This window comes from Cottoperca gobio, chromosome 2, assembly GCF_900634415.1.
Source record: "Cottoperca gobio chromosome 2, fCotGob3.1, whole genome shotgun sequence".
NCBI classification, from domain to species: Eukaryota; Metazoa; Chordata; class Actinopteri; order Perciformes; family Bovichtidae; genus Cottoperca; species Cottoperca gobio.
Window position 1 is genome coordinate 10,009,924 of NC_041356.1, and position 12,048 is coordinate 10,021,971.

At 44.2% G+C, this 12,048-nt stretch overlaps 1 protein-coding gene and 7 non-coding genes across 8 annotated transcripts; 2 read left to right on the forward strand and 6 right to left on the reverse strand.

Annotated features, from left to right (window-relative positions):
- Nucleotides 1–66: 66 nt before the first annotated feature.
- Nucleotides 67–5,651, reverse strand: trim25l (tripartite motif containing 25, like). The gene is given in 17 exon segments (XM_029447741.1): nucleotides 67–895; nucleotides 1,115–1,180; nucleotides 1,349–1,417; nucleotides 1,519–1,554; nucleotides 1,798–1,917; nucleotides 2,236–2,272; nucleotides 2,274–2,419; nucleotides 2,613–2,678; nucleotides 2,801–2,848; nucleotides 2,935–2,985; nucleotides 3,089–3,133; nucleotides 3,216–3,254; nucleotides 3,342–3,374; nucleotides 3,458–3,617; nucleotides 3,695–3,928; nucleotides 4,368–4,463; nucleotides 5,022–5,651. Coding segments are annotated over 17 exon segments (2,451 nt in total). The 3' UTR covers nucleotides 67–320.
- Nucleotides 5,652–7,826: 2,175 nt separating this feature from the next.
- trnag-gcc (transfer RNA glycine (anticodon GCC)) lies at nucleotides 7,827–7,897 on the reverse strand. The gene has a single exon. It is a non-coding gene; the product is annotated as a tRNA-Gly (tRNA).
- Nucleotides 7,898–8,019: 122 nt separating this feature from the next.
- On the forward strand, nucleotides 8,020–8,091 carry trnad-guc (transfer RNA aspartic acid (anticodon GUC)). Its single transcript has one exon. It is a non-coding gene; the product is annotated as a tRNA-Asp (tRNA).
- Nucleotides 8,092–9,604: 1,513 nt separating this feature from the next.
- On the reverse strand, nucleotides 9,605–9,675 carry trnag-gcc (transfer RNA glycine (anticodon GCC)). The gene has a single exon. It is a non-coding gene; the product is annotated as a tRNA-Gly (tRNA).
- Nucleotides 9,676–9,793: 118 nt separating this feature from the next.
- On the forward strand, nucleotides 9,794–9,865 carry trnad-guc (transfer RNA aspartic acid (anticodon GUC)). The gene has a single exon. It is a non-coding gene; the product is annotated as a tRNA-Asp (tRNA).
- Nucleotides 9,866–10,110: 245 nt separating this feature from the next.
- Nucleotides 10,111–10,181, reverse strand: trnag-gcc (transfer RNA glycine (anticodon GCC)). Its single transcript has one exon. It is a non-coding gene; the product is annotated as a tRNA-Gly (tRNA).
- A 143-nt stretch (nucleotides 10,182–10,324) lies between these two features.
- On the reverse strand, nucleotides 10,325–10,397 carry trnak-cuu (transfer RNA lysine (anticodon CUU)). The gene has a single exon. It is a non-coding gene; the product is annotated as a tRNA-Lys (tRNA).
- Nucleotides 10,398–10,939: 542 nt separating this feature from the next.
- trnam-cau (transfer RNA methionine (anticodon CAU)) lies at nucleotides 10,940–11,012 on the reverse strand. The gene has a single exon. It is a non-coding gene; the product is annotated as a tRNA-Met (tRNA).
- Nucleotides 11,013–12,048: the final 1,036 nt, after the last annotated feature.

A 12,048-nucleotide genomic window follows, 5' to 3' on the forward strand; every position in this document is an offset into this window, starting at 1 on the left:
TATGCCTGTAAACAATGCATTGTTTGCTTTTTGTGTAGCACACAAACATCTTTCAGGAACGTGCATTAAAAATGTGAAAGAAAAGAGATCAGATGGAACCAAACTTTCATTTTGTCCAGTGTGATCAGCGTCGGCCAATCTGCTGTTAAAAGAACTGAGTGTGCAATACCGAGCCACCTGCTCCGAAGACATAGGGGGCAGCATTTCACCGTCTACTACTTCATTTGTTTAATGTTTTAAACAAAGATTCAAGCCAGATCTTACACATTGCTCCTTTAAACTCTGAAGTCAGTTGTTCCAGCATTCCCCAGCCTACACCCTCACATGGGACAGATCTTAATGCTGTCAGAGCTGGAGCTGAACTGGCCGAGAGCAAAGTCCAGACCCACCCCGACGCCACTGCCCACCCCGAAGGCAGCGTAAAGCGGCTGGGTGAAATTAGCGCGGAAGGTGTGAAGGTGTGTCATGCTTTCTGCCACGCTGTAAAATGCCAGTGACCCCATGGACAGGTCCAGGTAGATGCCAAGCCTGGGGGAGTAGGTGACTGGTATGTCCTTCTTTTCGTTGTCGTGCATGGCAGAGCAGCAGGTGTCCGACAGCTCCAGGGTCCAGGACTGCGCGTTGTAACCGAGCCCCGACCGAGCGTCTAAGCCTTTCCTGTTCAGCGCCCCGTAAGCTACGCCCAGAGAGGAGCCCCGGCCTCTCCACTCCACCTCCCAGTAACAGCGCTGGGCGTACAGCGGGCTCTCGCACATCACCTGGGTCCAGCCGTCAAAACGCTGGTGAGTGTTAGCGTAGGGCTGCACCGCCGCTTGCAGGGTGGCTTTAGTGTTGCCCTCGGAGAGAGTAAGCCGACGGTGGGCCGTGTTGGTGTCAAGGGTCAAGACCAAAGCATCTAGAGGGTTTAATTTACAATTATTCACATATTCTGGAAAATTAAAGATTAAATATTGCTATTTTACCTTAAAATAACAGGTTCTTAACCATTTTAACACCTTTTTAAGGACAATCCTCTTCTATACAGGAATGTTTCTTTAGAGCAAAGCAATACTCTGCACAGCCGATCACTTCAATCCCTGCAGCATTTAAGATGTAGAGAAACATTGAGACTCACACTGTAGGAACTCCTCTCTGGATCTCGGCTCTGGGGCCTGGATACTGTCGAGGTTGATTTCTCTCACTGGAAAAATAAACAACATGTCAGTTCATGCATCAAGAGGCACCATTTGCAAATGGTTACAATGCATGTATTGATTAAACACACTTGTCTGATTTGTTTTTGTTGCATGCATCATTTCCATTAATGTTTCTTGTCTCAAACTGTGAAAATAACGTGACATTAACTCACATGTAGGGAAAGCAGGAGCGTGATTCATGGTGCCGGGGGTTGGTGAGTCCAAGAAGAGACTTGGGTTAACTGTCCAATGAGAAAACAATATAGGCACATTAGTAATCATATAGACTCGTCCATGTTCGAGTGACTGAATGAATGAGCCAACAGAAGAATATTAATCTTACTTTCTGTTGGTGTTTCCGACAAAGCAGCCATCCCCCCTGTTGAGTAACAAGGTCACACACTTAGACACTTTGAAACATCATCAACATGCTTTATAATAATAAATAGTACATCCTGTACTGCTTTGTTGCTTGTACTGAAGTTGAGTTAAGAACTAAAGCTTGTCATGTTTATCATGAACGTACAGTAGAGGCTTAAAAATACAAATTACTCGATTAAGCTCGCCAGAGACGCTTAAATCTATTCAATTACAGAGGAGAGTATGGGAGTGGCAGTCTTACATGGGTTTTCTCCTTGTGACAGTGTGTTATTGGCCGGGGTAGCTGGGGTGGCAGGGGTGGTGCCACGCCGATGGGAGCGGAAGAGGCTGCTGATCGATGCCATACGACTGAAACCTGACCCTGAAGCAGGAGGAGAAAGGAGAGAGATGGAAACAAAAGGTGTTCAATTCTTGCATGAGCCTTTTACACCTTGTTTCCACATAGCTTTGTGTACGAATGCGAGTCAACTGGATCTGATCTCCGATGCGTTTGCAAAACTTTTGAGGCAGATTTCGGACTGACGACCTGCACTGCATGTTCCTGTGAAATTAGCAGTGGCATTTCTATCCATCAGTAAAGTTACTTTTAACACTAGCAGGCGTACTACAGAGTTACTGACACATAACAAAACTGTGTGGAAATGAGCCGTTATTGTTGGTGGCAGCAATCATATTTTACCTCCAGTTGATGCAGGAGATGGAGCTGGAGCTGGAGCATGGAGCAGGAGTTGGAGCGGCTGGGATTGGAGTCGGGGTCTGCACCGGGGCAGCAGGAACAGCTTGGCTCTGACTGGACCTGCTCCAAAGAGACTGAGACTCTCTGCGGTTGGGAGTGGGGCTAGGTCTGGGGTTGGTCTCCCTCACTGTTTGGAGGACATGTGAGATGTTCAATGTCAGTTGATAACTGTTTACTAAAATACATGAATTATTAAAAGACTGCTGAGCAGACAAACACAATGTCTCCTTTATTTCTAGAATATAACAGAAACATTTCTTGCAGTAGTAAGTAACAACAACAACATCAGGTTTTTAAATGATTAGACAGAATGAACCTACCTGTCTCTCTTTCCTCTCTCCTCTGTCTGTCCCGGGGTCTGGGTGAACTCGTGTTTCCTTTGTCTGCTACAAGAAAGAAGCATATTTTGAAACGTGCACACACATTTTAACTGCTCCATCTATGGAAGTGATTACAGGTTAGAGGATAATTTAGGGGGTTTATCAACAGCACACACACAAAGACTCACCTCGTGGCGTGTCTCTACTCCTCACGTCTTGACTTTTGAGGCCTATACCTGAAAAATACAATGTGCAGTGTTATGTTTAACATGCACTGCCTCATGAATTACTTTTGATATTGTCACATGTCAGTGTACATTACCATGTCCTCGTATGTCTGTACGCGCTCCCACTAAGACACTGGGTGTAGGAGCTGTGAGACAGAGTATAAATTACACCTCTTTATATAAAAAACGATACGGTAGAAAGATGTAGTTATGGTAGATAATATGGAAACTTAAAAACACTGGAGATACCTGGCGAACGGCTGTTTGTGTTGCGAGAACCAAGACCAGAAAACACTGTAGAAAAATCAGAAATGAGTTTTAATAATGACTTTCAGAGTCCTCTATATTAAGATTAAAATACTAAATTGAAACTCACATTTAAAAATCCCTCCTTTCAGTCCTGCGTCCCGGTTGGCTAGATAAGATAAGAAGAAGTAGTTAAGCAAGACAACTTGACACAACTACCACATTCATGTTGAAAAGAAAAATGTTTGGAACTTACAGTTTCCCAAAGTGAACAGAGTTGTATCGTTGACTGGAAGAGAACAGGCGATAAGATTAAGTCAAGACATAAAAAGAGAAGGTGAGATGAAACCAGAGAAGACTCTTGTGACGGACCTTGTTTGGTGATCTTGCCCAGCTCCTGGTTGCACAGCTCCTCAACTCTGTCCCTGAGGTCTAGGATGGCGTCTCGTGCGGGCTCAAAGGAAGCTTCTGGATTGACCACCACAACGGGCAGATCCCCTGACTCCAGGGGACTGCACATGGAATCGTATTTCTGAAGACAAATATGGTAGTTCATTTAGGGGAATGTGAGTCTAACCTTTCACCACCACCTTCCTTCGTCCAGCCTACCTCCAGGTAGTGGATGTGGTCCTCACAGCTTGCCAGGTCCTTCATCTCCTTGTCTCTCTTCTTAAGCTCTTTGATCTCTGCCTCCAAGGTGTTGGTGACCTCCTGAGCCTGGCCCATCTTCTCCATGCTGGCCTGATCCAGCACCTCCTCCAGCAGCTCTTGCAGACGCTCCACTGAGCGCTGCAGCTCCGACAGCACCTGCTCCGTGTCGCCATGTACCCTGTCTGAAGAACGCTGGGAGAGAGAAGCTGGTCATGTCTCAGTATGCCACGATACACATACAGTAATCATGGGTAGAGTATGCAACAATGGGCCCCACCACCTCACCTACACAGAAACAGACACAGGCTTTATAGACACTTAGTATCTCTTGATGTTGTTTTATGTCTCTTTGAGGTCATTTGTTGTCTCTTTGAGGTTGCTTTGGTCTTTTTGTAGCCTTTCTGTGTCTCTCTGTAATAGTTTTGTTTGTTTGTGGTCATTTTGAGTCTCTTCCTGGTTGGTACGTGTCTTTTTGAGGGACATTTTGTAGGTGAAGGCCGGGGGGGTCTGACACTACATGACAGTGAGGCTCACCTCACCCCTATCTGAAATAATTATTGCAGGGTTTATGGGAAAGGTGGTTTTCATTTTAAGAAGAAGTGCACAAGCAAAATCAGTGCAACCAACCAACCTTCATCACCTCCATCATCTTCTTCATGTCTTTCAGCTCCTGCTCTCGATCTCTCAGTTTCTGCTGATTGTCTGTATGCAGCTCTGACATCACTTTCTATAGGAGGGCACAAAAAGATAGAAAACATAAAAACAACCCCCGTCTATCTGACACAAGCACGAGGGAACAGCTGTGTGTGTGATACAGAAGACAACATGAGAGGGTGGAGCTTTATGAATAGACAGGAATGTAGTTAGGAATGTCCTCAGCCTGGATGAAACCGACAGTCAGACACAAAAGGGAGAGCTGGCAACACCCTCACACACACACAGAAACCCATCACCTATTCCAGAGACAGCTGCCCACGTTCTATTTAAGATGATGTGTTTAAATAAAGTAAACTGTGTTACAATTTATGATCCCTTTTAAATGTTTAGCTAGTCAGAATTAGTCACGTATTGACATTAGTAGACATTAAGTAAAGCAATTTTGCACCAGTTTTACACTACTTCATACAAAGGTTTCTACTTAATCATTAGCACAAACACTTGGATTTGATGTTGGATCACATAACAGTAGACCCTGGTTGCTGATTCAGGGCACCTCATGATCACTGGCAACCTTTTTGGCAGCTTCTCATCTGATGCCTCAGGTCAGTGCAGCGTCCATTCTTACCTGTTTCTCCAAACGCTCAGCCTTGGTGGACACACACTCGTGGCCTTTGTGCTGGTTGCTGGTGCACAGCCAGCAGACAAATATTTTACACTGGCGACAGAAGAACTCTTGCAGGTACTTGTGCTGGATGCAGATTTTCTCGGCCAGATTACTTATTGGTGCGATCAGCTCATGCTGCTTCAGGGACTTCTTGGTCCGGTGGGGCTTCAGGTGGGCGTCGCAGAATGAGCTCATACACACCAAGCAGCTCTTGACCGCCGCTTGCTGTTCTCCTTTGCACATGTCGCATACCGCTGCTGAGGAGGAGAGCTTCCCTTTAGATCTGGATGAGGAGGAGGCAACCCCACGGCCGCTTCGCATAGATTCACGCACGTCAGCTTTGTTGGCTCCTTTGCGGAGCTGCTCTACAGCCTCAGCCAGCATGGTGTTTCTGGACAGGAAAGGCTTGGGGCAAAAGGTCTTACGGCATTGGGGGCAGCTGTAGACCCCCTCAGAATCGCCCTTGCTCCAGTAGTCCTTGATGCAGCCCATACAGTAGCTGTGCCCACAGGGGATGGTAACTGGATCATTTGGGAGATCCAGACACACAGGGCAGTTAAACTGCTCCTCTGTCCATAGTTTAGCACTCATGCTGACTGTCAGACGCAAAAGACCCTGAGAGAACTGAGAATAGAGAGATGAATAGTCAGAGAAAGCTGAAATCCCAAGCAGGACCGTGGGAGAGAAAGATTCAGAGAGATAAGTCTTGCCTGGACTGACAGGAGGAAAATACTCTCTCTGCAATGAGAGCAGGAAGAGGTGAGGGGGGGCGGGGCCAGAGCAACCAGGCAGGTCTAGCGGGGAAAACAGGTTTCAGTGGAAAACTGCAAAATGCCAGGAGTATTGTAGAGTGTTGAACTGTCAATGAGTGCACCAATATGGAGGACCCACCGCACTTCCAGCAACTTGACGAGAAGACAGGGAATGTGTTTTTCTTGTATGGAAGATAAACATGGCTGTGACCAAACATCAAACTTAAAGTCTTCCATTTATGTTCAATAATAAAATCCCAACACAGCTCCTCGTTAGTATCCCCGGCTCCCGTGTGAAGGCCAGCCGTGTATAGGTGTAGAAGATGTTTTCTTGTCTAAAAGCACTTTAAAAAAGAGACGGTTTGAATCCCACCTAACCCAAACAAACTTCCCATATTTAATTATTTACAGCATGTGTGCATAATACAAAACAAGTACATTTAAAATCTTCAAACGTTTTAAGAGAAGTTTAATCACAGATTTTAGACAAATCATGTGTAACTAATTAATCATTTTGTTATTAATAAAACAGACAAATACTGATTGAAAAATAAATGAAAACAATTGTTATTCTACAATTAGAAATATCCTTTAGGAGGCATGACCATCGGCCCTGCTCTCCCAGATATGCCTCTGGGAGAGGGGTCTTCGGCCCTGGCTCTACAGCCGACAGTATTGTCAGCCTCTGATGCCACTGGCAGGCCTTCTCCCTCAAGTCTTCAATATCCTGGAAGCTACTGGCATAGTCCAGAAATGACAGCAGGCTGTCTTTGCTTAGTTCTTGGGAGTTGAAGGTCTCACCTTTCTCCTCCTCTTCTACCTTCTTCATCAGGTAGATGGTATAGCGGACATGGTTTTCTAAGAGCCACCTGAACAGTTTCCCCTTGTACTTACCAAACTGCAGCACATACTCACCTATCACCTCCTGTCGGTCCGACACATCCCCTCCCCGCTGAAGGACCACTGTGGGAGCAGCAGTTCTCACAAGTTCATGTCTCTGCGGGGGAGACTTGTCCTGAAGCGAAGGATTGTTTTTAATCCTCATGGCCTCATCTGAGGGGTCCTGCCGCAGGTGGTCAGATGGACCCTTCCTAACGGACACCGTCATCCTTCCTGGGAAAAGGTTGATGCACACAATGCAAAGGATATAATAATAACTACAAATGTAATCATATTGTTATATCAACAGAGTTATTATTGTTAACATTATTCAGCATTTGTAATTACTAGGTAACAGCATTTGATATTACAGATAGATTTATTATTGTATTGCCATATCTACATGATTGATTGGAATTTGTTTTAGTGAGCTGATTTTAAAAAAGAGGGACAAACATCTTAAAGCCACTCACTCATAAAGTACGTTTACTAATTGATTGAACAAAATAGTATAAAACAGGTAATATCCATACCAATAAATGATTTATTAAAGAACACATCAGAAAAGCATGAAACAGATATGTAAGAAAGATAGACACATATGACAATAATTGCATATTATTTTTTGTCATAGAATTGAAACCACCATCTTACAAGTAGGCTATAAAAGGAAAGGCAATACTGTAGTATTTACCCATTTAAATTATACAGTAGTAAGCTGTACTAACGTTAGTGAAACAGCGCCCCCCCAAATCCAGCTTGTGGCTAAATATATATTACATCCGTAGTGATAAGAACTACCATAGAGAATGAATGGTAAAAGTTAAGGGAATTAAGCTCTACTACTCCCGACTCCTGCGCGGTTCAATTACCCGACGGGGAGAGCACACCTTTTTTCTCTCTCTTACTTTTGTAAACTTTTGCACAACCTCACTATGAAGACAACTAAATATTATATAGTCGTCTGGAGGTCTGGGTAGCTGGGTTCATTTTGACATGGTTTAATTGTTAGCGCTTTCGCCTACTTGGGAAGCACCACTCACAGGGCACAGCCAGAGAGCTCATAGAGCTGCATAGAAAATCAAATCAAAATTATTCAATACTATAAAATGTACATTAAGTGAAAAATGTATGTTGCATTGGCCGGGAATCGAACCCGGGCCTCCCGCGTGGCAGGCGAGAATTCTACCACTGAACCACCAATGCTCACATGAATGCAACATGTGGAAAATGGAACATAAAAAATGGCTGTGACCAAACGTCTAACCTGATTGGCTTCCTTGTCTGCTCAATAATAAAATGGGGCGGTGCCAACCACCCAACACAGCTCCTCGTTAGTATAGTGGTCAGTATCCCCGCCTGTCACGCGGGAGACCGGGGTTCAATTCCCCGACGGGGAGAGCACAATTTTTTTTTTTTTTTTTACTTTTTACTTTTTTTTACTTTAAAACACAACACAATATTAAATAGCAGCCTGAAGGTCAGCTGGGTTGACTTGGTTTAATTAATTGCTAGCACTTTCGCCTACTTGGGAACCACCACTCACAAGGCATGGGGCACAGCCAGAGAGCTCATAGAGCTGCATAGAAAATAAAATCCAAATTACTCAATACTATAAAATGTACATTAACCCTTTAACACCGAACCGAATGAACCAAGCAAAACTTTGGATTACCGTAATTATGTGAATTGAAAAAATTTCAACGAAAGCTGAGACTGCGCTTTACGGCATATATCGACTCATTACGGTAACTTCACTTACGGCCCTCCGGAAGCCCGCGAAACAGCGCCTTCGTTGTGAGCGAATACACACAGAGCGCTGGAGAGACACAAACAACACAGCGGAGAAATAGAGCCGGAAAACAGTGGATTGAATTCAAATGGAAGCAAGACTGTATGTAAATCAACACTTGTATTGCGTTGTGACTTGTTTAGAACAGTGTACCAAGTCTGTAAGATTGTACTAGGTGTGTAATTGTACTTAATATGCGTAAATGTGCGCGTCTTCTTCAAGTAGCCTGCGTCCTAGCAGAGGCTGTGTACAAGCTTTAGCTGGAGAGGAGGAGGTGTCACCAGAGATCACATTCAGGCCTGTAGATGGAGCTGTGGGGATGCTGGATGATCTGGTTGGTGATGCTGTCAGAAGCCCCTCACCACATCATCAAAGATGGCAGACTGATGCAGAGCCCGATGATGGAGTCCCTCAACCACCCCAGGCGTCCAACCCCCTCTCGATATGGGAAACCCAGCACCAGGTGACATTTATTCCCACTTTGATGCTGCAGTTTTCAAACTCCTCTCTGAATACACAAACAAGAATGCAGCCAAAAGCCTGGAGAGAGGGAGACAGTTCATCTGGACTGAAATAACTCCAGAAGAAATGAAGAAGTCCACAGGCATGTTGCTGTACATGTCAGTTTTGGACCTGCACAAAGATGAGCAACTTTTGGTGTAAGCAAACCATTTTCCATGTGTCATTCCCTGCCACTATCATGTCCCCAGACTGTACAGGACAGTTCATGGCCATTTGATCTAATCTTCATCTGAGTGACCCAGAGAAAACAGGAGCAACAGGAACAGTCACTGGCAGTACCACCAAGACCTCTGCATGTGAAGGGACACTCAGAGAGCAGAGAATTACCCTGTGTGGGGAAAAACGCCTGGACATATTTTCCATTTTATGGCCTGTTTTTGCAGATGTAAGAGTAAAAGAAAACTTTTACTGGATATAGTTGTATACATTTCAAACTTCAAATGTAACCACTAAACCACTAAACCACTAAACTCAAATTCCGCTTTTGTGTTTCTCTTCATTTTACACTCTATATACGCAATAAATTGTAAATGACTGCCAGATATGGAAAGTCCAGGAGAAAATGTTGAGGCTTTTTGGCTTAGGTGAAAAATGTATGTTGCATTGGCCGGGAATCGAACCCGGGCCTCCCGCGTGGCAGGCGAGAATTCTACCACTGAACCACCAATGCTCACATGAACGCCCCATGTGGAAAATGGAAGATAGAAATGGCTTTGGTCACTACGTGTTTCCAAACACTGACAAATCATCTCCAATAAAAGGGGGCGTGGCCAACCACCCAACACAGCTCCTCGTTAGTATAGTGGTCAGTATCCCCGCCTGTCACGCGGGAGACCGGGGTTCAATTCCCCGACGGGGAGAGCACACTTTTTTTTTTTGTAAACCTTTCCACAACCTTGCTATGAACACAAAACAATATTAAATAGCCGCCTGAAGGTCTGGGTAGCTGGGTTAATTTTGACTTGGTTTAATTGTTGCTTCGCCTACTTGGGAAGCACCATCTCACAAGGCACAGGGCACATCCAGAGAGCTCATAGAGCTGCATAGAAAATCAAATCAAAATTATTCAATACTATAAAATGTACATTAAGTGAAAAATGTATGTTGCATTGGCCGGGAATCGAACCCGGGCCTCCCGCGTGGCAGGCGAGAATTCTACCACTGAACCACCAATGCTCACATGAGAGCAATATTCTCCGGATATTTTTTTATATAGGTAACAGTAACAAAATAACGAATTATTTTATGTCAATTCTGATAGTCAACGAGTCGCCGAGCGGATAACCAAAGAGGAAAGTAAATGAGAGGAAAAGGTTGTGCGCCCAACGTGGGGCTCGAACCCACGACCCTGAGATTAAGAGTCTCATGCTCTACCGACTGAGCTAGCCGGGCTTGTATAATAGTGAAAAAGTGTTCCTTTTTATAATGACTCATCAGTTAGATGAGGTCCGTGGACGGGGGAGGTGCGTTGTGCAGATTCTATTTAGTTCTTTCCTCCGCTCTCCACACTGACTGTCTGTGTGTGCGTACGAGTCAGGCGCGAAGGGCGGCAAAACGGAGCGAAGGAGAGAATGTGAATGCGCGAAGTAGGCAGTACAGACTGAAGCGTGTACATAAATTAGATCAATAACATAAGAGCACCTGTCAATGTGAAAAGTGAGTTGAAAAAATCTGGAAAAAACAACCTTGAATTTCAGTGGGGGCGCAACGCCCGCCTCTCCAAGACAATGGTAGGGGAAACACTGCTCATTATTAATTGTATGTTAAAGGAGGTCAAAATTTTTTATTTTCAATTTTCAGCAACAACTATGCATCAGTGTGGAGAGGCCTGCACAACATCAGCAGCTACAGGAGACCACTGTAGAGAAACATTGATGTAAATGTGTTTTACTGTGGGTGGGAAAAATCATATGATCATAAAGTAGCAAAACAAGTGCCCCGTGTGAGGCTCGAACTCACGACCTTCAGATTATGAGACTGACGCGCTGCCTACTGCGCCAACGAGGCTCCAAACACACTGAAACAGGAAGTCTTTAAATAGCAAATACGAGTATAATTCACTACATATGTGAACAATGCATGACAATCTATCCGGTAGCATTAGCAGAACTCACGAAACAAATGCCAGACCAATACCCTATAATTAAAAATACAGCACAATCTATTGGTTGTAGTTCCACTCATCGTCCACCAGAGGGAGGCAACGCAAAGTGGCTGATGGCCGCTGTGGTTCAGCGATTTGTGTGTATGTGTGTCAAGTAAACTTCAAAATGGCACACCTCTTTAAAACGTAACCGAGCAGCAGACTTGACGCTTGTTTTAAATGTGCCTGGAAATAATAGAGCTTCTCCGTTCAAACATAAAGGGAAAAGATGTAAGTAATGATAATAAGTTCACACTTCCATCAGTCCGCAATCAATTTAGCTTACACGTTAGCTTTTAAGATAGCTGCGCGTGCGTTAGCTAACACAGAAATAGCTATTTTACACATAAAAAATACAAAGAAAGTCACAAATTCCACTATGGTTCATAAGCGTTGTGGTGGTAATAGTTTGACAGTAACTCACCAGCTAGCAAATCGCTAATTTGAACACATTTTGATAAATTGTTCTTTCAACCGTTTTTCTTCCAACCGTCGTCGGCGTCCGTTGGCCATTGTCCAGAGCTGGTAAATGTCTTTTGCGGGTCCTGATTCTTCAGCAAAATATGCTTTTAATCTCGATAGTTTCTACCTCTAAACAATAAATGTTATTACAACATTAAAATTAAGGGTAATAACTGCGGTAATTCCAACGTCGTCTATCCGCAAAGTGACCCAGGCACCTCCAATCAAGCAGCAGCCAATGGGAGACGGCCGAGCATGATCCTGATGTCACGTGTTGAGCAAACGATAGCAAGTGTGCCGTGTGCAAACAGTCTGCAAAAATGATTAAAAAACTAAGTTGCATTGCTGTACCGAGATTATTACTACATTACTTTATTTGTGAGGGATGTAATTACTTTGCTGGATCATGTTTTTTGCATAAAATATTATAGTTGTATA